The 25,633-nt window shown below is 38.8% G+C and overlaps 1 protein-coding gene across 1 annotated transcript in view; it reads right to left on the bottom strand.

Moving 5' to 3' along the window:
* The window catches only part of map4l (microtubule associated protein 4 like), a 69,414-nt gene extending 49,840 nt beyond the window's left edge, over positions 1-19,574 (bottom strand). Inside the window, exons 1-3 of the mRNA XM_053438931.1 lie at positions 19,385-19,574; positions 4,010-4,096; positions 982-1,221 (exon numbers count right to left, since the gene is read on the bottom strand). Of these exons, the coding sequence (XP_053294906.1) occupies positions 982-1,221; positions 4,010-4,096; positions 19,385-19,574 (517 nt within the window). The remainder of the gene's footprint in view (positions 1-981; positions 1,222-4,009; positions 4,097-19,384) is intronic.
* Between the last annotated feature and the right edge of the window lie 6,059 nt (positions 19,575-25,633).

Raw genomic sequence — 25,633 nt, 5'->3', positions numbered from 1 at the left:
GTTGTTAAAGTGGATTTATGTTTCTCCTGCGAGGAAACCAGTGATTGCTCAGCTATTGCAAGCTTAAACAGCGGATGATATTATAAACATTAACTATTCATGATAAAAGGCTCCTCGAAATCTCATATAGGCTGTTTTCCTCTTCAGATCGTAGGAGCTGGTGTATCATTTACAAAGAGTCGCTGCTTGACTCCTCCCTGTCTGTGGATCCAGTGTTTCAGCAGATAAAGAGAATAACAAAGTGCACGGACAGCAATGCATTGAGGCAACCAGCAACATATAAGCAGGAGCTGGATCTGTTCCATCTTGATAAGTGAGACGAGTAAGAAGAGACTGCCACCTGCTGGTAAAAGCTGGTCCTACGCATTTACAGTACCACTATCATCACTTCCCCTTGTTGCCCTGCCACACACAAAATGTGCAATCTACAAAAGACTTTAGGTTGTATTGAGTTAAATAAAAAGTTTACACGATATGACCAGACTGACACAACTTATATTTATCGATTCGTGCCAGATCTCTAGCTCCACCCTCCTCTATTACCTGCATGACAAATCCAAGCAGCCCCTCCTCAAAGATACATGAAAACTCCATTTAAATTTTTTACTCTGGATCCAAAGTGTCAGGGAAACTATTCACCTCAGGTTTTTTTCAAGAAAGTTTATGTGGTACTTATTCTCCTGACTCTGTTCTCCTCTGCTGCTCAGCACGATTCACGGCCGTATTCAGAAAGACATTTGGTTGGCCTGTGTTAAAACAACGCAAGGGACTGGAGGAACACGTGTGTGACTGGCCATCATAGTACCGTGCCAGACGACGGCAGATTGTGTTGCGGCAAACGATAAACCTGGTTCAACTTTCAGCTGAACGTACCCTCGCTCTACGCCAGCCCACTTCCCCCCCTTTCAAATGAATCAGAAGTGCTGCGTTTTTTGCATATGTCTGTGTGAACGCAGCCTGGCACATGCAATCAACCGATACCTGCAGAAAAATCCATAGTGTGGATTCCTGGACCTCCTGAAGAAAATGGATCACTGGTCTTAAACGGACTGCTTCCAATGGTGTTACTGGTAGTTTTGGTTTCCACTCCGAACAGGCCGGAACCTTTCTGGCTGTCCATAGCTGAACCGATCACAGGCATGCCATAAGTGGAGCTCATGCTGGTCTGGAACGGTGGCAGGCTGGACCCCATCATCCCTCCCATCCCAGACTGAGAGAAGCCTGATGGATGGAGACAAACACAGAGTTACATCATCATCACCAAACTGCCTCTATAGAAACTGTACACAGCATTGCTATGTACTGTATATTATGTACATACAATTGTTGTGCTGGTAGTAAACTATGAAAGACTGGGTGTCTTTAAGTATATGTAGAAATAATTGTTATAATAATAATAATACATTTTATTTATAAGGCGCCTTTCAGGATACTCAAGGTCGCCGTACAACAGTCAACAAAACAGTTAATTAAAATTTTTAAAATGCACAAAGCAGAGCAGCAGCAGAACAACAGCTTCAGCGGACAGGAACATTAAAAGTTATATGCCTGCCTACACAGGTGGGTTTTAATGCAAGATTTAAAAAGAGTGATTGAATTTGGGTTAATGTTCCTGATGTCAGGGGGGAGGGAGTTCCAGAGATGAGGGGCAGAGTGGCTGAAAGCTCTAGATATTTGATGTAGTCGTTCTTGAAATCTTGAAATCTGGAAATAAGGCAGCGCAATCACCCACTCAGTGGTATAACGTCTATTTTCTACCGGCAGTAATAAATCGTGTCAGAAACATTCAAATAAATTCGACACACACTGACCTAAACTAATTGCTGTTGTTCAGAGTTACACATTTGCTATTTGTAGCAAAAAATCCAGCATGGACACAACAAAGGGTCACAATGACAAATTGTTACCGGTAATTGTGGACTTGTTTTCTTTAAAGCAACTAAATCAACTACCAACAAATCAGTCTACCCTCTCAGGAGCTCGTCTCTCACAGTCGACATAGCTCAGAAACCTGTCTGTAGAAATTAGAGGTGGTCTGTGAACTGTAAATGTGGTGTTTGTGTTCAAATTTAAATGGAGATTACTGATAAAAATATAAACATTAGATAAAATATCACTGCAATTTTATATAAGAATGAAGATAAGTGACAGACAGAGCAGTTTCCCATATCACGTTGTGTTAATGTGGGATCAAATCCAAGTTTCATGACTCAATCCAAATTGTGATAAAAAATCAAATGAATTGGTTTATTCTACATGTGTAACGTGTAGTCTGATTTATCCACTGAGATTGATCACACAATCTATTGCAGTTAAGTTAACCTCACATTCCATATCTTCATATACAGTATATTGACAGTGTAAAACAACAAGGTGTTTGTTCTATAACATGAATACTAAATATAACTGAGATTACTAAAGACTGATAAAGAAAGATAAGAAGGCTAATGAAATGATCCACTTATACACTTATCATCATTATTTTTTAATCAGTGTATATATGAAACCATATAGAGGTTTATTGTTGTATTGATTCCCTCATACATGATCACCACACAGATAATCATGAATTTCAATGTAATTTAAAAACTCGGCCTGTGACTGGATATTGAATTGATTTCTTGAGCACATGACGATGGCAACAAAACAAAACTCTGCCATCTAGGCAAGCTTCAGAAATTATGGTTATATTATCCACTTCGGTTTCTGAGTTATGGTGCTGACTTATGATAATAATAAAATTTATTTTTTAAGTTCTCAGTCAAGTTGACTTTTGATGTTTTGGAGATAATATATAAAAACAATTTTTAAGTTGACCAAACAAGTGTTTTATCAGGTCCCAGTTTCATTGACATTTTACCATCATTCGAATCAGTCAATCGGTGAGTCCATGTGAAATTCCCTCAATGCTTTCCTGACAGACGGTTTTCAAGAATGGGATGGACAGACAACCCAAATAATGACTAAAATTAAAAAAGAAAAACCTTTAGTGCTATCCCAGTTTTGAAAACCATTTCCAACGGAAAGATTTCATGCAGTAACCATTTTTAATAAATAAGACAGAAGGTCAAAAGGTTAAGTGGATCATAAAAGAAGTCGTGCTACTGTTCTCTGTCTTGTTCAGACTCCACTGAGAGGGCCCTGTATTAAGTGAGAGCGGTTACCACAGTCTGCATGGGGTTCTATTTCAGCACTTGTAGGTGCAGCGGTGCAAAGTGCAGAAAGGCTGGCTGAACTGGGATATAAATAAAGAGGTATTTAATAAATTGACTCTGACCCGGTCAAGGTGACGCACGACGACCACGGCTCAACAAATGGAAAGAGGCTTCTCTATTGCTGTGGTCTAGATGGTGCAGAGCGGTAAACCCTCAACGCACTGGCCTCAAGTCTGACGCACATGGCAATGACACAAGATTTCTGAGCCGCTGTCAAGTGACACTTAAACAACAAAATACTGAGTCATGACAGACCAGTGTGACATGTGAAGTGTTGTTTGAGGTTACTTTGAGGCAGCCCGATGTCATTCGCATGCAATTTATTAAAGGTAAATACAGTGGGCAGCCATGTGTACTGGTGCTGTGCTCTGGCACAGCCCTTCTCAAATAAGAGGGTGCAGATTTATCTACATGTGTCATGCTGCCTTCAGGGATGTAGTGAAAAGATGGAGACGTTTTTCACATATTAGAAAATGAGAGGGAGAAGTGAAAAGGCAGGATGAATTTATGGGATAGACAAATAAAACAAATGGGCAATGCCCAAGTCAGACTATGGGAACATCCAACAGGATCTTTACAAAGTGACCACCTTTTTTATAGTTTACTGTATATACTAAGAGGGGTATATTCTCTTTTTTTGTTTCTTTGTTTTGATCGTTGTTTTGAGGATTGACCTACAGCTGGCACTTTGATAATGCATGTTGTTATTTATTTTGTAAACATATATCTTCATTATCATTATTAGAAATTGGGAAAGTTGTGTGAATAATAACTACCATCCCCTCCCCGCTTACCAGACATGCCTCCAGTGCTGAAGGGAAGCTGCCCAGGTGGGTCTTGGTATCCGCCTGATGACATCATTGATGACATCATGCCCGGACCTGAAGGAGATATAGAGCATTAGCACAATCATCACCGAAAACAGGGCAGCTTTATTTTGATGTGCGATAACCCTTTTTCCTTTTCCTTTTCTTTATCTGCCCAGGTTATTTATGACACACATTTTAAGGTTTAACATATCTGAAAAAGATATTCAACCTAGATAGGGAATTCATGACCTCTAAAACACATGCAGCATGATGCAGCATGATGTAGCCTTTCTTCTGTCTCCCCACATTGAGACAGACAGAAAACTGAGCCTAAATCAGTGTGTCACTCTTCTCTGTGAACTGCTTTTTCATCAAAACAGGTACCACTTCTCAACCACAATGTGTGTGTGTGTGTGTGTGTGTGTGTGTGTGTGTGTGTGTGTGTGTGTGTGTGTGTGTGTGTGTGTGTGTGTGTGTGTGTGTGTGTGTGTGTGTGTGAATGCATCTATGTGTGTAGAGGATCTTTTGACGGTGATGCAACCAGACACCGATGTGTCACTGAGGGGAATATCGCCATGGTTACACAGGAGGCGGATGCCAGCATCTGCAGTTCCCTAGACAACACTTGCTGATGGTGGACGTTTCTTAGAGAAACAATATGTGTGAGTGTTGGTATATGACACATACCAGCATTTACACATATAGGTCAATAAGAAATATAAGAAATTAATAAGAAAATACATTATTTATTTAATATTACTGTTTTTGCACAACTGTCAAATGTGCACAAATGCAGTAGCAAAATAAACTGTCCTGGCTCAGGCTGACGGAATAATATTTGTAACTGTGTGGTTGTATCAGACTGGAGATGTTTATTTCAGGTCAAAAAAGAAGATAATTTATTAAAAATAAACAAAGCTGAAAAGAAAGATTCTGACTCAACAGAAGCTTTTTTATATTTATGTTAAATATGAACTAGAGGTGCTGCAGATATACCTCCTTTCCTGTGACTACAGATATTAGCTACTGTGTGTGTGTGTGTGTGTGTGTGTGTGTGTGTGTGTGTGTGTGTGTGTGTGTGTGTGTGTGTGTGTGTGTGTGTGTGTTTGTGTGTGTGTGTGTGTGTGTGTGTGTGCATTTTACTCATGCTTATATCCGTATTGATTGATCCAGTTGATTAAGGAGGAGCTGGATTGTATAATATATGAAGGGTCTATCTACGGTGTATTAAATACACACGTGATGTGATCTTTTTTCTTTCCAAGTATGGATCTGTCCATGGTGCTGAAATACCAGGGGGGAGAGAGACAGTGTAGAACATTATAAAAAATATGTTTAAATTTGTAAGGTATATCAAATATTTTTGAGACAAATGCAATACAATTCTTTTTTTTATATCTAAAATATGTTGCTGTTTTAAAGAGATACAGTAGTTTTGAATTTAGCTATTTTTGGCACAAGGACAATATCAGTGTTGTGGTGGATATCATGAAATTTTAACAAGTTAGCAATAAATGTGAGGTTGGATTTAGTGATTGTGACAGCAAGTGTTTATTTATGGATGCAGTCTATAAAGGTTCAACTGGAACCATACAAACAAATACACAAGTGCACACAAACAAAGAGCAGACGCATTAACTGCAGAGTCATATTGAGCCGAACGCCACAGGGTTCTTTTTCTCTCTCTGTCTACTTTCCCCCTCGTCGATTCACGCTTCAGCTGCCACTACTTTACAGTACTGCTTTGCATTCTTTGTTTTGATGCTTTCTCTACGTTTGCATTCAGGATGTTTCACTATCTGAAAAGCTTAGAAAGAATGGTCCAGTTAAAGTTGTGTAAATGTGTTGTGTTACACACGATACACAAATGAATGCCTCCACTGTTCTCTAAATAACATCTACCTACTAATTCCCCAAATGCTGACTGTCTGTCTGTCTGTATGTGAAACGCATATCTCGAGTTCATTTAATCAAATTCACACTTGGCAATGTGTATTGTAAATTACCCAAGGAAGTTCAGTGCCGTGTTTGGAGCAATTTACACATGCAATACATTCAACATTAATAAAATTGAATAAATAGGGGACCAGCGCTTTGTAGCAACGGTGGAGTGGGGGGTGGGGGCAGTGAGCCTTCAGTTTGTTGACTGTGTTGCCCATGTCTACCACATTGTCCCAGTTTTCACTTTAATTAAAATAGTCATTATTATGTTAAACATGTTTTCCGGACAAACACGAGGTTCAATATGTTAGGTCCTCAATTTAAAATCAAATGGACCACACTGTCATTCATTCAATGTGTGGCTCTCAAACCGATGAGTCATAGGCAAGAATCTGATGGTGCTTCTGTATTACAGAACAGGGCAGTATGCAAACAGTTAGCTCTCATAGAGACAGTTGCTCTTTTCTAGAATAGAACAGACTAGAAAGGAAGAGACAGCTTTATTGTCATTGTATAAGATACAATGAGATTAAAAGTGAGCTCTAGGAGACGTACACCTTTGAAGGCTACTCGGCTACGAAAATGCTGTGTTCTTGGCATCCATGCATGAAGGTGCAGTACGCTTCAGGGGCTTGACATTATCATAGTTACCCTATTTGTAGCGCCTCAATGACAATGAATAAATAAATAAGACCCATGTGGAGCATGAGGAGAATTCCATTAAAAAAGTTTGTTCTCATCCTTTTACCTTTTTCTTCTCTTATTTTATCTCTCTCAGACATCCCCGCCCACACACACACACACACACACACACACACACACACACACACACACACACACACACACACACACACACACACACACACACACACACACACACACACACACACACACACACACACACACACACACACACACACACACACACACACACTGTGTGTATGCATGCCTGCAATAAGAACCTAGACAGTCCTCTGAGGTGAGCAGCATGACTGTGCTGGAGGCTCCTTAAGACTTTGCACAAGTGAAAAAAAGTCAAAATTCGGTTGCATAGTTTGAAGAAATACAGTTTGATGGCCTCACCCTGAACCGGATACCGACTGCATGAACTTGTGCATCATTACGCTGCATATTTCATTGCAGTCTTTGGTAAGATGCAAAGCTGACTTTCCCTATTTAGCTCATCTTGTTTAAAGTTTTTTTTCGATTGCATAAACACTAAAAATCAAGAGTATAACACATAGTGCCGGACAAATACACAACTGAAAACAAGATCAAAAGAAGCAAAACACAACCAACTACACACGCAGATAAATACAGCAACATCTTATAGAATCTGCTGCAGTTCTTTTATTCTTGTTTTCTGTGAGCTTTAGTTCCTTCTGCATCATAATCCAAGCCACAGGTACGGAATAAGTAAACGCCCTTTTTTACGATTTCTGCATGGAAATTTGAAAAACAGAGTAAAAAGTTCTGAGAATGCAGAGAGCGTTGGTCAAAACATTTTAGCGTGATGCATACACATAGGTAATAGAAGAGTATGCCAATAATATATCTATGAGGCATTTCTGAATATATATATATATATATATACATGTTTTATTCCTTTTATCTTACTTTAGTTACAATTGCATTTTTTGTTATTTCTTAAATGGGACAGCTTTTTACTTTGTTACCTATGACAGTGGGTGTTTAGTTTAAAAAGACACAGATGTAATGTTTTTGGATCTATTGAGTCGGTCACATGGCTTTCATAGTACTGCCATTCAGGCCATTACCTAGTCAGATTTACATTTAGCCTCACCGTTATTGTGATGTAATATATATATAACCAAGTGTACTTGGCATCACCAAGTGTACTTTTTTCATAATTGCTGCTTTGTACTTGGGTTTTGACCTGATTGATTGATAACAAAAAATGTGTTCTGTCATTACTCACTAAGCAGTCAGTTGGCTGCACTGCACTATTAGAATCAAGCCCACATACACCTTCCTGCTGCCGGGAAAACGCACTAGAGCATCTAATGTGTATTAATCTGCAGATATTTATAGTACTCAACCAATGCTCTAATGTTTGAGTCAAGCTTGCTTAAAATCGCGGTGCCAAGCTCTTTTAGGAAATTACTGAGGATTTAAAAAAATTGTACAGGAACCCTTTTTATGAAGATTAACCTCTTAAGTTAAAAAGAAAATTGCTTGGGGAAGAGTGCCAACTACAGGGTAAGGTGTATTAAATCTAGGATTCGTTAAAAATAAGGACAACATATATTCTTGCCATGTCCTTCAATGAAAGCAATATTTATATTTATACTAAAATGCCACTTTGATTTTATTGCTAATTTGACGGAAATGTCAATCTTTGGAGTGGCCTTGTCGTTTCTGAGAAAAATAAACCTGACTGGCTCTAATAACTGTATGGAATATAATTATTAATAATTTTTATTTTAGTCATTTGAGTGCACCTTTAAATGAGCTGATATAGGGTTTATCTTACACATTTCTTCCAACAAGTCCTCCAACATAAATGATAAGCCACTTGTTCCACTTTATATGACCGACAGGATAGAGAAAGCTGTATTTAGACCTTTGTCTTCATGGTAATAACCTCTAGGAGTCTACCCACAGCAGGCACTCTTGCTGTGGAAAAATCTAAAAGCCACACTTTATTAGTGTTGTTTACACATGGCAAAGTAAAACAAATAAAAAGCACCTTTGTACTGCAGCACACTGGTCTGAGTGAGAAGGTTTCCAATTTTTTTTAATGTTTTGATGAATCACTCATTAATTAATATATTGTCCACTATACAGAGCAATATGTACCATGATATCATAATAAAACAATATATGAAAATGATCATGGATCAAAGATACAAAACTAGTTATTGGTTATACAATGAAAACAAACAGTAGTCTCCTGTGGGAAAGTGCATCCAGCCACCACAACCTCTTTCAAAACATCAGCAAACTTCTTTGTTTGCTTCGTATTACCACCACAAGACATCATCTGACATTAAATCCTAACTATGGGTCGTAATCTGCGGTTGGCTAAGATGACCTATGTTGTTTTGTGTATTTAGAGGAGGACAGTCTAATTTTTTTTGCACAGGTCAGAGGGCAGGGCGGCCGGCTGTGCAGGGCCTCTGGAGTGGTTTGGGGCTTTCTGAAGTGCACTGTGAGAGAACCGTCCGGGACTGAATCCAGTTGCACTCCAGCTCACAGCAGTTCCAGATGATGGCAGGCCATCTGCTGCCACTGTATGTAAACATGTTCATAGGCCACTTACAGTAGGACAACAAGGTCAGCATTACACTGCTTTATTTGCTTCAAACTTAATGTTCTGCTGTAATCATTAAGATTTGATCATCTTTCCATAAGATTTCTATTTCAATCCACACGACCATTGTTTTTCTATGTTTTCTGTTTGTTATAACCCAAAGTTAAACTGCTTACCAACTGACCTATTTTAATAAAAATATAACATACAGATTTGTATACAGTACTAAAATGTATAAAGATATCCCAGCTAAAGGGGTGATACGTATTCCAATATAAATGCAGGCTACCTATTTAACAATAATACCACAAAAAAAATGATGTACTGTGTAAATTTATTTGCTCAAGTTAACTGTAAAAGTTCAGACCCACTTCTTACAAATACACGTTTTGCTATGCTAACGTGATGCTTAAAAAAAGTATTTTTTATATATTATATTTGTTATATATTTATTATATTTGCATTATTTGGGAACTCCCTTCACTTTGGTAATACAAAGACAGTGATAATCTATTACATAAACTGTGACTGTTTATGTTTATTTATATGATTTGCATATTGCATGATTTTATGTCAGCTTTACAGTTATAAATTTAGATTTAAAAACCTACATTTTCAACTTCAACAAATGCTTAAATTTGTGTTTTAAAGGCAATATGGGCCATTAACAAAAGGCACCAAATAATGTCATCACATTTTATGTGGTATACAAAGCCAAAATCGAAAAGAATTAAAAATAGCCAAAATAGCCAAAAAGGGTTAACGTTAAAGAGGTTAGTTAAATAAATCATGCAAGTCTGAGTTCAGAGAGATTCTTCAAGTCCTGAAAGTATCGCACAAAATATAGTAAAAATAGAGTTGAAATATCAGAGTGAAAATCCCGACCTTCTCCATCATGCTCTCCTGCACTATGTCCTTAAATTCATGCAGCTAATAGTTGCGTGCAGACTGCATGTTGTCAACAACGCTTGAGTCTTTCTTGCTCTCGCTCTTTATGTCAAGGACAGTGGAGGTTAGTGTCAAACAGGGGCATCCCATCCACAGTCACAGCTGTCGCCTACTCTAGAGATCGACAAGCGCTTAATGTAGCAAAGAAAATTAAGGGAGGGATGAGAATGCAGAGGGACAAAGAGAAGAGAGGAGAGGAACAGACAGAGGGATGAGGGACAGGTAAGACAAGCTCTGAGCTGTAGTCAGAAAGAACCTAATAAAAATGGTTCTTAATTAAATGGGGAGCTGAATGTGAAACACTGCCTGTTAGATTCATATCATTGACACATGAACAATTTAATGTTGTTGTATATGAGCTGAGGTACTGTCGGTATTATGAAACATATAGATTCTAACAGTATGTTTTGCCGTGAAGTAAAAGCTCCCAGTTCTTTTTGAAATCTACATTTTTCTTCAAGTCAACACAACAATTTAAACCCTGGGTTCCGTGCCGGATCAGGTTGCTGCAGGTAAATGTGTTACCCTTCAGAAAAGATGTGTAATGGGTACAAATATATTAATATTAAATTCATTTGTAAAAGGTACAAATTAGCTTAATGTGGGGGAAAGGTGAGTAAGAAGTGAAGCAGGTTTTTGTGATTATTTATTAATGAAGTCTATAATCAGCCACAAGGATGTATTTTATTGTGAAAGACACAACCTTTCACTTCTGCTCAAATAACTGTCACTAACAAAACTAACCAGTAACTAGTCCGTACATCAAAATCTATCACATAAAGATAAAATAACCAGTGGTGAATGTTTTCTCAGTGCTATGCTGCTTCTAAAAAGCCCCCAAAAGATTAGCCTTGGATAGCCTCAAGCTAGGCACGTCGTCGCGGAGCAAACAAATTGATAGATACACATTTGACAATTCACTGACAATAAACCTTGGAAAAAACTCAACCACCAAAGTGGTAGGAAAAGGAGGCCATAACTCAGATTGTATGGGTAACTGTGTATCTAGCATGTGTGTTTATAACGGGAAACATTTGTTAAACTGTCCTGGCCGGTTTGTGGGTGCAACCTTTTAAAGTGGAGGGCATTGGTTCTTAAAGCAACACCGAACAGGAAATACATTTCATGCTGACTTTCATCAGTGGCCAATAAATACAACTTTGCTCTTCTATTGATCATTTTTGACAGGAGGACAGGGAATGAGAGACTAAGGGGGTGGTGTAGAGGGGTTGAATTTATCATTATACAAGGGATAGTTCACCCCAAAAATATTCCACTCGAAATTTAGACATTTATGACCTTCTTTTTGCCTAAATGTCTGCTGTTATCCTTCTCCTAGTTACTGCTGCAGTTATTGTGAATTCTTGCAATACTTCTGAGTTCTCGCGAGACAAGATCAGCAAGAACTTGCGATAGCTGCAGTTAATGCAGCAGTAACTAGGAAGAGAATCGGAGTGGAGATTTTGGCTTAAAATATGGTGTAAATGATGCCGTTTAGAGTTGAATTTGAATGTCAGGGCTTAGGGACACTTGGATGACAACACAGGAGCAGTATGGAGGCACTTTATGTTTATTTCTGTTGTATTTTTACCTTTGATTAAGTGGTCACCATTTACATCAATTGTATTTGGCTTCAATGCTGTTTTCCCCCTGAAACTCCCTGAAGTGTTTTGTGGACTCAAACACTTCACCCACCTCTCCATCGTCATAGTGGTAAGTAATAGTGGAAAAACTATCCCTTTAAGGTGATGGTGGAATATATATATAAAGTGAGCACGCATTTTAAGAAATAAATGAAAAAATACAAATCAATGAAATAAAGTGCGAGAAAAAGATTTGTGATATCATATGGTGAACACTTTAAATAATGCCATCAAGAGCATTACAACAACCTACATTACATGTCATTTAGCTGACGCTTTTGTCCAAAGCGACCTTCAATTAGCACACTCAACATTCATGAGGGGCCACTTAGGGGTTAAGTATCTTGCCAAGGACACTTCGGCATGCAGATGGGAGAGAGTGGGGTTTGAACCGGCAACCTTTGTGTTGGAGAACCACCACTCTAACCACTATGCAACACCGCCCCACTGTGTTATACTGGAGCAGTCCCAGGGGTACTGAGTACTTGATGCAAATCCAGGACTGGCAGACTGAAAAGGGCTGCTACCTTTGGGAGATCTGCTTTTCTACGCTAACAAACACAGGCTCATCGCAGGATTATACTCTTACCTCTAGTGCGTATTAAACCTCCCTTCAACTAAGTGGGTCCACGTTGTCAAGAGAGCTGAGAGGAGAATCAGCAATTGAGAAGCAAAATGTGTGTTTATAGTGATTAAAGTGTCTCACTAGATGTGGCCTGACTCGTGTTGAACGATACAGCCAATAGGGTTGGGCAATGTCCACTTAACATCACAATGGATAACTCCGTCGGGGGGGAATGATTTAAACAAAGTTTCCTACTTTACTCAGAGGCGCACACAGAGAGACACACACACCGACACAGACTAGCTGAGGTCTCTGATCCGCTACAGTTTGTACATGGATTTGTTTGAAATGACGCCACATTATCAACACTGATCAACACATAATGATCCTTACTTTTCTTAAATGAGTTAATTCTTCAGCTCGTACTGACTCTGCTCGCTCTCAGGATGAGGCCATCGCTCAAACTCAGACTGGGTAAAAACAACAGACTTTGTAAACTTAGACAATGTATGAAGAGAAGGAGGAAATGGCAGGGTGCTCGGTTTGGACCGATTCAGTGTTGGATCAACATCTTGATGGCAGCCAGCCATGTCGATGGTTGATGGAATCACCCATATGTCATATTATTATTTATAATTTATAATAGACAGATTTTTGTTTATGAGTGCAAGTTGTGGTTTAAAGCTCTTCTTTATGAGGAGAGAATCAAAAACAAATCTGTATACACTATGTATTGCATTATATCAATATATAATGAATATTTACTGAATTGCTTTTAATAGATAACTATTATTATCGTTCTATCACCCACCTTTAGGTTTGACATGTCTAATGTCTCTGTTCTTTGCATCATGTTGGTCTGACCTGAGCCCATAATCTGGAAATCTCATATTACTGTCAACTTAAAGCATCTCATGTTAACTTTCAATTTCAATTCAACCGTGCTTTACATAGACATGAACCATTTCAATTTGTAGAATAGATTTAAAAATGAGTCAAATTGATTAATTAAGCTTTGCTGCCTTGATAGGTTTTCTTTCTGGCCTGTTTGTTACAAGTCAGGCATCTGCACAATAAAAAAAAAGACGACGGACTCCAACATGTGCTGACTCAGCAACACAGTTGACTTGGCTGACTCACTGTTCCAGAGATGCTAACAACTTTTCACTACTGTGAAATGTAATCTGCAGACACGTACTTACATCAAATGGGTAAACAACGTAGCTCTGCTAGCCTAGCGCACACTGTTCATAATTCATCATTATCACATAAGAACTTGTTATTTTTGATTAAGGGAGAAGGAATAGTGTGCGGTAAATTTATAGATACAGTGGATTCTTCATATATTGTAAGGTGCCCTTAGGTGTCTAGAAAGTCTTAGAATATTTTATTATTATTATTATTATTTTAATTGTTATTATTGCTTTATTGTTATTTATTAAGGTCCCCTCACAACACCCTAAAAATATTCAATAAGAGATTTTAAATGATTTGGATCAGATTAGATTCAGATCAAATGTGACTGAAAACACTGTCTCAGTGTCTGACTGCTTGAGTTTTTAGTCCAGCCTCCCATTGTTGTAATGATTCTACCATAGTCCCACATCCAGCTTTTATGTTGGTGACTACAACATCAAATTAATGTTGTGATAAATGAATTGTCATTTTCCTTTCTTAAGCATCACATTGTGCAACAATACTACAAGTCACACATTAAAAGTCATTTAAACTTTTAGCTCTTAAACCAGGGCTAAATCAATGTTGGTGTTGTTTGCTCGTGGCAGGAACCCTCCCTCTTTGTGTTACTATTTTGAGCTGTGCTACTGAATAATTTATACAAATCTATATCAGTGTGATGCATCCTACTTACAGTGGGTGGGGAGTGCAGTGGAGGTGGTGATTTGTAAAATGTATTACTCCATCGGATTTCTCTTACATCTAACTGCATGTAGATAAAAGCAGCTGGTTGCTAGTTGCTTCCATTAGTTGGTTTGAGTTTGTGTGTCACGGTTAAAGAGTGGAAGTCAATTAATGCCACAACCTGTGCTTTACTATTTTGCCTCAGGGCCTCTCTGTGATGAACTATAAGCTACTGTTGGTCAACTGAGCCTCGGATACACCCACATACAAGCGCTACTGCAGAGTTCAATGTGTTGGTCACATGCACACACACACACACACACACACACACACATGCCCACTTTTCTCCCCTGTGTCTCAAGTGCACATACTGCATGCGCACACACTGCGGAGATGTGTTATCATGCCTGAGCAAACGCAGCAGCAGACTGCAGTGAAACTCCACCTCTATTAAGCTGCTACAGGATCTCACAGTGGATTCGATTTCAATCAGGCTCCATATACACTGTACATCTGAACAAAGGTAGTTTAGAATGTTACAATCTGTGACTTTCACACATTTAACGATGGCTGCAGTGAAAAAATTTACATTCATACATGTAAACTTTACCATCTTAAAAAAGGAGAAGTGCAGCAGGCTGCTGCAGAAATTTTTTTTTTAAGAAATGATAAAAGATGCTATTTATTACAGAAGTTACATAAAGCATTTTATTTCTACCTTTTATATACATAAAATCAATTTTACAAATTGTAAATGATTAAAATTGAAGCATACCAACAAACTGAAATCCAGTGAAAACCAGATCAGGTATATAGTGATCAATCATTTATGGATCAAAACGTTTGGGACAGAATGAATCCTAAACAAATGATGTTTAAGTAATTATAGAGATAAAGTTATCTGCTTACAGTGATCATTTTGGGTCTATGGACAGTAAAATTGTAATTTTTTACAGTTTTTACCGTCTCTCTCAGTTATTTACTGCTCCTCTCTGTGTTACTATCATTCGCACTTCTCACTGCCAATGGAGCCGAGCCAAACCGAGCACGCCCCATCGTCTCCACTGGCTCTCCATACAAAGTCTAAGGTTACAAATTCTGTCTTTATCATCAAGTCTGAGTTTACACATGTGTCCGATCACACTGTTTGTGTGCCTGAGTGCGTGTATCAGGGTGTTTGTCTCAATGTGAGCAAAGTCAGGCGGAGCTGAATAATGAATGAATATGCAGCTATGAAGAAAGATTTTACTCATTTCTGAAAAGTATCGACCGTTATGTGGTAATCAGTGTTATAATTGTGGCGTGTTTTCAAACAAAGCAAAGTTTAAACTGTAGCTGGTCAGAGTTGTCCACCTGTGTTTGTGTTCGCAAGTCAGTGCAAGAGGGAAAGAGAGTGAGAGAAGTGAGTTAAAAACGGACTTTACCCTACCCATAGTTTCTGGGAGGACACAATTCGTTTATAGTCTACATTTTATCTAACACTTAGTGATCAATTTGGCTAAGGGGTTTAGCCTTTGTATACTCTCAGTAAATAATCACAAGGTACTTTTGGTTTCCTCAAACGAATCCTGATAGTCAACAACAACAAAAAAACTTGTATTATTTGTATTTTGGCCTGAGTGTTGTATGAAGGAGTTTCTCCAGTCCACAAGGTGGGGGTAGAGCAGCTGCAGCGGTTTAGGAAAGATTAGGTTTTAGCTTGAGTCAGGTTTATTTACACCTTTCCTCACTGCTGCAGCTTCAAATTGCCATACAGCCTCCACATTGTTAAAACGTTAATGAAAGGAAAAACACACAATTGTAAATCAAGTCAAATGAGGAAACAAGCAGCAGAGAAGAGGCGGAGAATAAAGAAAATAAAAGAGCCAGTTAATAAAAGAAAAGAGAGAGAGATAGGGAGACACTCATCTCCGACTAGAGATCCCCTGACTGGTAGGGATGTACCCTGATCATCAATCTATGCTTCAAAATTTTAGATAACTATAGAATATGCTTCATCTGCGTTGGGACTGTTCTGTTAAAACCAAGCCAAAGCGTCAGTGTGAGCAACTTATTCTGACCCATAGATGCATTGAAATGTCAGAGCACCTCTAGTAGTCGTTGTGTTTATGAAACAAGCAAAGGAGGAGGTCAGAACACATTTTGTCTTTCCCACAACATTGTTTCTATTATTTTTCATCTTTCTTCAACCTTAAGCGTGCATTTCTCATGACATCAGAACATAAGTTGTCATAATTCCATGACAACAGAGGCACTAACCTTTGGGAAATGCTTTTTCTAACTCAAACCCCAATCTTGTCATGAAACTAACCAAATTGTTTTCTTGCATAATCAGAACGTTGGCAACTAAAGTCCAGTACAAGTGCCGCTTGTGCAATCAAGTCACATCACATCAGTGGGTAAAGGGACATGAGACTTAAATTGTAGGACTGGGTTCCTGCAGTCATATCATATTATTGTCGCCATTCTGCGCAGCAGAACTAACACAACAATATGTGTGTTTGCTCAAACATATTATTTATTGATGTTGGGAAACAAAAAAACTGTGAATAGTTGTCAAGTAGCTACCTACTCTCTGAGCAAAATTTTGTCCAGTTGGAATGAGTGAGGCAGTGGTGAAATATTTGTGCATTTTATAGACAAACAGCATCATAGCTCAAATCAGCTGTCCATCATCTGTTTTCCATGTTCTCCTAAAACCTCCAATTGGTCATTGTATTGTGTACAAACTACAATCCAAAACTCAAAGTTACATACTTATAAAATAAAATGAGGTTCTGTAAAAAAGCTAATACAGTATAACTAAATCATGTTTAATTCATCACTGTATAGCTGAAAACCGACAAACAACATAGTTCTACTTTTGCCACCTGTACAAGAGACAATCATCTCAAATAAATGTAAAGAGCTGTTCAAACCACTGTGTTGAGCAGGCACTTTTTAATGTTTGACAAATGCAGGAGACCTTGACGCTGTTGGATTATAGAGATGACACATTGCAATATACAGCCGCCTTGGCTCAACACCCATCTCCACAACCTCAGTATCAAATTACCTCTATACTTGTTCTGTTGAATGAGAAAAGTGCTGGACTCAGAATGGATCCGTCAGGGGCTCAACCTTTGGCCCCTTGGTTGAAATATCATCATATGTGAGTCAGTGGTTTAATGGTGTGCTGGACTGAGGAGTAGTGATATTAAAACATCTGAGAAAACCCTGTGGTAAAACATCTGCTGTCAGCACACAGCCTGCTCCACAGTATCAACAGGAACACAGCCTACAGGCCCATACAGTCACCAGGGTTTTAAAAAGTCGGGCCAAGAAACTGACACAACCACACAGACACACACATACACATACACATACACACACAAGGTCACACACACCGCCGCAGTATATGTGCCCTGCTATTGGTGATCATCATCATACCAGCTGTGCATTGGCATGTCAGCCGCTATGTGAGAGGCTATGACAGGCTGGTGGTTTGCGTGCAACAGAGTCTGATGTGCCACCTTTGTTTAGTGTCACATACGTCAAACCTGCCAACATCTTATCCATATATATGACACTATCTGCTCTCCTTCACTAACCTTTATACTATGTGATTAGCATGAATCATGATGAGCGAGTTATGATGCTGTACATTATATACATGAGATACAATGTGACTTCAATAAACTGATCTCAGTGTCAGAAAAGACACAGTTTTGTTTTGAATGCATCCATACAATGTCCAACTCCTCCACTCTGTTATGTGTCGTGATATAGTGCTTGTAATGATTTGGTAATATATGTTGTTAATAAAAGGAGCTTGACCCATTTGACCGGGCTTTTACTTATATGTCCCCTGAAATGAATGGTAGTGAAGCATTGGTATTAGTTTGGCAAAATGACTTGTTAGCATGCTGGCTTAGAGTGTTAGCATGTAGCACAGGAGGTGAATATTACGTATACATCTGGTCAGGCTTGTAAAGAAACAGAAATTTGCCCAGCCTGGCCTGTTGCCTAGTGTCATGGTTCAGAGCTGATGCAAAACTCTTGGTTGCTCCAGCTCTGGGCTGTTTTTAGAACTGTATTTAGAACACTGACAGCAAGACAACATTTAGCCCACTGGACCTGACTGGGCCATTGGCTGAGGGCCAAGTGTGTGTGTGTGATGGTGAGGATGCTAATACAGCCCTGTAGGATGACATAGCAAAGGAAGGAGTGGCACAGAGACGGAAAGAAAGAGCAAACACACAAGTTTGGGAAAAAGGAATAAGAGATAGAATGAATGACTGGGCCGGCCAGGGACTAGGTTGATATGTGAAACAAAAAACACAATAAGAAAAGAAACTCAACACAATATAAAAGACTAATTAAAGTTAGATTTTAAAGAATAGAACAAAAAAAGATACATGATATAACTAAACAGTTCAAACTGGTCTTCTGACACCGATGATGAACCTTAATACACCCATGTTGAAAAATCTCTGGAGCCAAGCAACGTGGAAAATGTTAACTATTGCTGCCTTTCCTCAACTATTGTGTCTGATGTTTTTTTACTCTTGTTGAGTGTTAAGGGCAGAGGATGTCACACCTTGTTATAAGCCCTATGAGACAAATTGTGATTTGTGAATATGGGCTATACGAATACAATTTGATTGATTGATTGATTGATTGACTGATGTTGGTCCCATTCTGGCCTCATGACCACCCAGCTCTAAATTTAATAATTAAGATGAGCCCAGTTTATTGTATATCCAATGACATGAGCTGAATTTTGACCAAAGTACCTGGAACATTCTTCAAGGAACTAAAAGGCTCTACAGACCATTGTTCACCTGCATTTCCTCAGTGGAAAACACAATTTTCGCAAGAATTACTAGTTCCTTGCAAAGGTTACTGTTGTGGCAATGCAGATATTGCTCCAAATAAACCAGATGATGACGCATGATGGTGAAACACAAGTTGATACATATACATTATTGAGGCCTGATTCAAGATCCAGATGTGACTTTCTTTTCTTATGAGGTAGTTCAGCAATAAGACAGATATTCTAGTGCCTGAACTGCATCACAGACAAATATTTGTCTTAAGAAACTCTTACTCCCTGTTCAAATCTTTCATAGACGCTCAGGGGGACATACCGCTCTTGGTGTCCTTCCCATCCAGTAAAGGTCGGTAGTCACTCTTGGAGACTGTCTCTCCCACTTTGTCATCATAGCTCTCTTTCTCCAGTGAGGCCATGAAGTCTCTCTTTAGCAAGGCATCGGCAGGGGCCCCGCCTGGGACCCCAGCTCCACCCCCACCCAGAGCATCTCGCAGTGTCAGGTCCATAGTCCTGGTACTGTGAAGAAAATGGAGAAATAGGTGTGATTACTTTCATTGTTCTTTGCTTATTGCTATTTTTTCTATTATCTCTGTTCCCACTCCACTTCACAGGCTCACCATGTCATTGGTGTGAGACTTATCACTTCACACCTTCTACAAACCCAATTCAGATGACTAATTGACACAATTGACAGAAAGCCTGCAGGTGCAGTCTGCTAATAACAATCCTCCAAAAAAAAAGAATACTGAAACATCATAGACTACATCCAAACTAATATGTAATAACACCCAGATGAGTATTTTGGTTACGCATCAGAAATAATCTCCCTCCAGAGTAACACACGTGAGACCCAGTCAGGAAGCAAACGTTCCCAAACATCTGTTTTTTGCACGTCCAAACCAAAAATTCAACCTGTGGTTTTTAAACTTAAACAGGGCTAGCAATATTTCCAAAAGTCTTAGTTTCAGCTTGAAAACTCTGTAGTTGCGTGGACACCAGGTAGAAACGTAGCAACAGTGATGTGTTTTCAAATTAAAACATATTGGAATAGATGGAACCATAGTGCCTCACTCTCTCTCTTCTCTGTTAATTCACTTCGGTAAAACAATGCTGCTATGAATGGGAAAACAGTAATTTAGTGTGAAACTCTTCACATACATTGCTCTGCACAGTGAAGGTCCAACATTCAAGTGAAGTAACAAAAAGCTAAACTTGGAGCAGAAGTGGGACTGTGTCTAGACCGAATCAACTTGTATAGAATGAAACTGGCTTTTTACTATTTCTTCAAAAACAGCTAACACATAGTCGACCTCATATCTAGGCTATGTATGTACTATATGTACAGTAGACATGGCCAAACCAATAACCTCAAGGGGCGGAAACCAATATCTGTACTTGAGAGCCGAGAAAAACAATAATTCCAAAATCGAACCGACTCTTGATAGGTATGATAAAAATGTGTATTGGTAAAACCCCTTGATGCACTAGAGGTGAGTCTGCAACAGGAGCTGCCGGACAGATAATGGAGGAAAGTGCAGGAGGTAGAAAATGAGAGTAACCTGCAGAATGAAAAAATGGCTAAGAAAGGAGGAGGAATAAAGGAAGACAGAAAGTCAGAGTGACGAGCGGATCAGCCTCCTGACCTCAGAACAGCTGCAGGTGCGATGCTTCAGCTGATCCTTTCACTGCAGAATAACGGCTCGCTTGTTTCTGAGTGATAGAGAATTTGTGTTTGCATGCTGAACAAGACTATTTATTATATCAGAAGCTTGTCAAACACACAAAACAAGTAGGAGGAGAACAACAGTAAAAGGGGAGAAAAGATGGAGAAGACAGACAATGAAAAGGTGGAGGAGGAGACAAAGATGAGGGGAGGTAAAGAATTGAATACGAAAAAAAGAATCCAAAAACAGCAGGACATCCCTTCTCCTTTAATAACCAATACCTTTTCCTATTCTATACCTTCCTGCCTCCACTCCCCAATCCTCCCTCACATGCCTACCCACAATCCAGCCCCTGTTTCTCCTTATATAGGTTTCTCATATTTCAAACATGTAAATGGTTCAATACAGTGCTATTGGACTGTTGTCAAAATAGGAGTCAATATGTCCATATAAATATTGGAGGTTTAAAAAACATGGTTGGATTTTTTCATTTGATTCAGATTATGACTCTTTGAGATTAGATTAGTTTTAGTGCCCAGAAGAAGCACTGGGTTGACAGCGTTACTCTGAGAAAAGTGAGGGTCAAACCTAAAATATGAATTTTGGATGACCTAATTGAAAAAGCCTCTGATGGTAAAACCCCTGAATCAACTGTGTTCAGCACTGGAAATAAATGAAACCTCTGGCCATCCAATGTCCTAGAAACAATATATATCATCAAATAGTCCATATTTGGAGATTTGATAATGTATGCACTTGTGTTTAACATGAGGGAATTGCCATTTAATGTAGTTTCACTCAAAAACTGACTATTGCATATGTATCTTTAACTTCCCAGACATTCGGATAAGTCACAGAAGAAGGATCACTGAGAGAGGAGCAGACTGTGTAAAAGAACTTGAGAGGCCTGTCAGTGATTTTTCACCTTCACTCACTTGTTAGATAAAAACCACAACTCAGAGTAGGATACAGCAGTTTACCTCACTTTATGGACCAGACTGAAACATACCTCATTTTAGTTATACAACACTCCAATTAAGTGTATATATCAAATGTCTTTTCAAAATATTTCTGATTGTCGGATTCCGTCCTGCTCCACAATGAGCTGTTCAACTGTTAAAATTCTAAATGAAGCTTGACTCCGTATGCAGAAAACCAATAAGTTGTTGCTGCAGTTATCACGAGCAGGCTGTTGTTGTGACTGAGGACTTACACTGATGAGTCCCAACTGCCACTGTTACTGAGTGCTGATTGACTGTTCATTCAAATTTGATCATGTGTCTAAATCCCCACCAAATTCAACATTGCACCTCCTTTGGCCCTTCAAAACCCTCGTGCCAACATGTGTGAAGCCGATAAGATGAAGGGTTCTCGAGATACTTTGGCCAAATACAGACAGACAGACAGACCAACAGACAGAGATTTTTGGAATTAGTAGATTAATATACACGCATAAATATACAGAATATGCAAAGCTCCAGACTTTGTCAACAGGACACTTATACTGTAGTGGGACAAAACTGTTGCTCTGAGATCAAATAAGGAGAGCTATTGCTTTCACTATGGTATCGTTCTAATTAGTGTCACATACTGTTGTATACTAATGTACATGCCTCTATATTTACAGAAATCAGATGCAAATACACCAGCCTATCTGCCACATGAGCTGTGACGGAGTGATTGCAGAGACAAACAGGGACAAAGTGAAAAAGTCGATCTGCTTCATCGTGACATAATCTTAATGATTTGTCAATGACTTGCAAAGAGAGTTTGTATTTGAGTTACACTCCATTACTCCTGCCAAATGCCATAAGCATAAAACATATAAAGTGGTCCCATCTCATAGACAGCATGACCCCTGAACAAACTTTCCTTTCTCTCTATGGTTTGTGTTTATCCCTCCATCCACCCTCCAAGCAAACAAGCTGTCATTGTCTTGTGACTGTACCAAACACACACACACACACACACACACACACTAGCACACACACTAGCACACACACACAATGAACTCAATAATTTAATCTTTTCAATAAGAAAATGAACCAATCCTAAATTGGAGCTTCCTACCCTCCATTACCCTCTTGGCCTATTATTCTGCAATATTTACCGCTCCACTGGAGAGGTTTCATAAGCTAGAATATTCAGGAGGCTGGACCTGCTGCTCTATGTTTTATCTTCCGTTTTGGCCTGAGATTACTCAGAATCACATTTTTCCTTTTATTTAATTTACATATTTGAAATATCCATGAAAGGTTGTGTATTGCTTTTATTGATTCTTCCAATCCTTTAGCAACCACATGGAGAATGGACCTCCGCAAAGCCCATACCACACCACACCGCATAATGAATACAGGATCAGGAAGAGCTTTGTGATGCATAGGAGACTTCACACTGGGCTGATCAGTTACCTCCTTCATGAAACTGGACTTCAGAGGCCACGTCATTGACTTACATTGATTTCCTAGAAACTTAGTCCAGCCTTTACTTAGGACCTAAACTCAGAACGCCTTAAAATTTAAAGATTATGTAACGTGGACTCTTTGTCCCCATAGAGAAGACATGTCCGCTTACTGTGCACACAGATTCAGGTCGTCACACCATGACTTATACCAAAACCACCTAAGTTCAGACCACAAATAACTATACGTCTGTATATAGTCTCCTAAACTTAGCAAATAATTTACCATTTGTGCTTTGTGTTTGTTCCTTCTGGCTGGTTGTTGTAGTATACCTACTTTTATATTTTAATAAATTTGATGAGATTGACTTTTATAAAATTGAGCTGAGAACCCTGAATAAACCTCCAGAATGGCACTTGTAAAATACATTTGTAGAAAACTTAATATCTTACAGTGATGATGCATTTAGTTTGAAGCTGGAAAAATAAGTCCATTCATTAATTCATAATGTAAATTGAAGATAAAATATTTTCAAATAACTTTTAGAACTTTGAACACCAATAAGGTCAATATAGCTAAATGAGTCTTCTTGAGCTTGAATAAACAATGATGCAATTGGTTTTCATCTTTTCTGACATTTCTGTTGATCAGTCGATACATCCAGAAAATAAGCCTCAAAAGAAAATAATCATTAGGTACAACAACTCACCATAAAGGTGCAACACCAAGGACTGAGTTCAACTTGAACTTGCTCAGAGATGCCCAAAATGAATGGTACACACAAATATTGCGTAACTGGTGGTAGGCAAAAAAAGTGTGTGTATGTGTGTATGAGATAGACAGATAGCAAGGGAAAGAGAAAGAGAAAGAGAGAGAGATAAAACGATGGCGATGAGGAGGAATCGTCGGACAGCTGTTGCACTCTGAGGGATTAAAGACTATCTCTGTACCCACAATCCCCTGCTCCAACATCCACCACCCCGCCCTCTCTGAGTAATCATCTCATCCTCCAAAACACTGACAGTTCTCACGCAAGAACACACACACAAACACACAATACTTCTATCGCTGTGAGGACACTAATTGACATAATGCATCCCCTAGCCCCTTGTACCGAAACCTCAGCCATCCAAGCTGAAAACCTACCCTAAACCTAATTCTAACCTAAACCTTAAAACCAAGTCTTAATCCTTGAACAACTTTTCGAATGAGAACTGGTAAAAATGCCAGATCTGTAACGGAAACTAAAAGAAAAAAATAGCATGTGAAGTTGCGGCCATTCTTTAACCAGAAGGTTGGTAGTTCAGCCTGCACTCTGAAGCGCCCTTGGGCAAAATACTAATGTCCTATTGCCCCTGATGGAAACACGTGATGGCAGTGTGTGAGACCAGTGGATGATAAGACTGGAAAACGCGACATAAATACATATAACTTTTAATTTACCTTAACTGCATGTTTCTTATTGTAACCATGACAACTAAGGTACTTTAAACTTCAATATTTAATTTTACCCAAACCATGATTATTTACTATACCAAGTTGTTTATCTTCCTAAACCTATCCAAATGACCATTTAACCACATTAATTATTGTATCAATGATAATGAAGGTCTAGTGTGCCTGCCACCATAGGGGCAGTATTTCAGGAAATGCTCTCAGGGGTTGCATCAGGGTTTATAGGGACCAACAACCTCCATTATATTGTTGTTTAGATTGAAGGACATCATGGTTGCATGAAGACTGGTGTCCTTGGCCTGAATGAATGCTATTCAACCAGATATGGTGTTCTAAAAATAATCCACTGCACGCCTAGAGTTTGCCAAAGGGAACCAAACTGTTACATAATTGATCTTGTCTTAAAAGAGTTTGTTCACCCAAAAATGAAAATTCACTCATTATCTACTCACCACTATGCCGACGGAGAGGTGGGTGGAGTGTTTGAGTGCAAAACAACACTTTGAGTCTCAGGGTACACAGCGTTGCAGAATTTTTTTTTATTAAATTGATGTAAATGGCGATCACTTTTTCCAACTTAAAAAAAACGACTGAAAAAAAAAAAAAATGCCTCCACCAACTGATCATCTGTATGGGAAGATGATTGTTAAGCGGCTCATGTTTTGAAATAACCACTCCAAAATATTTAAAAAAGTGGTGTGTACCCTAAAGTCATTATTTAACCGAATGTACTCCTCATCACTTACTAAATCTTAATATTCTCAACGTTAGATCTAAATCTAAATATTTAACTACAAAGAGTCGTCCGCCCAAATTGTCATTGGTCAGACAATCACTGTTGTTAAGTTGTACGGGGAAAAAAATACCCCGCTTAACAAACACCTCAAGTCAATATACGTCACAACAAATCTACAGAAAACAGCTGTTGTGGCTCCACAGTGTGATGTGAGTTGTCTTTACAGCCGTAGGTCAGTCCGGTTCAGTGGTGAGTCATAGAGGAATATATCTGCTCAGTGTCTGTGCTAATGATGCTTCAGCAGTGAA

Source organism: Pleuronectes platessa, chromosome 13, assembly GCF_947347685.1.
Source record: "Pleuronectes platessa chromosome 13, fPlePla1.1, whole genome shotgun sequence".
NCBI lineage: Eukaryota > Metazoa > Chordata > Actinopteri > Pleuronectiformes > Pleuronectidae > Pleuronectes > Pleuronectes platessa.
Note: the sequence above shows the minus strand (reverse complement) of the source record. Positions and strands in the feature narration are given on the sequence as shown.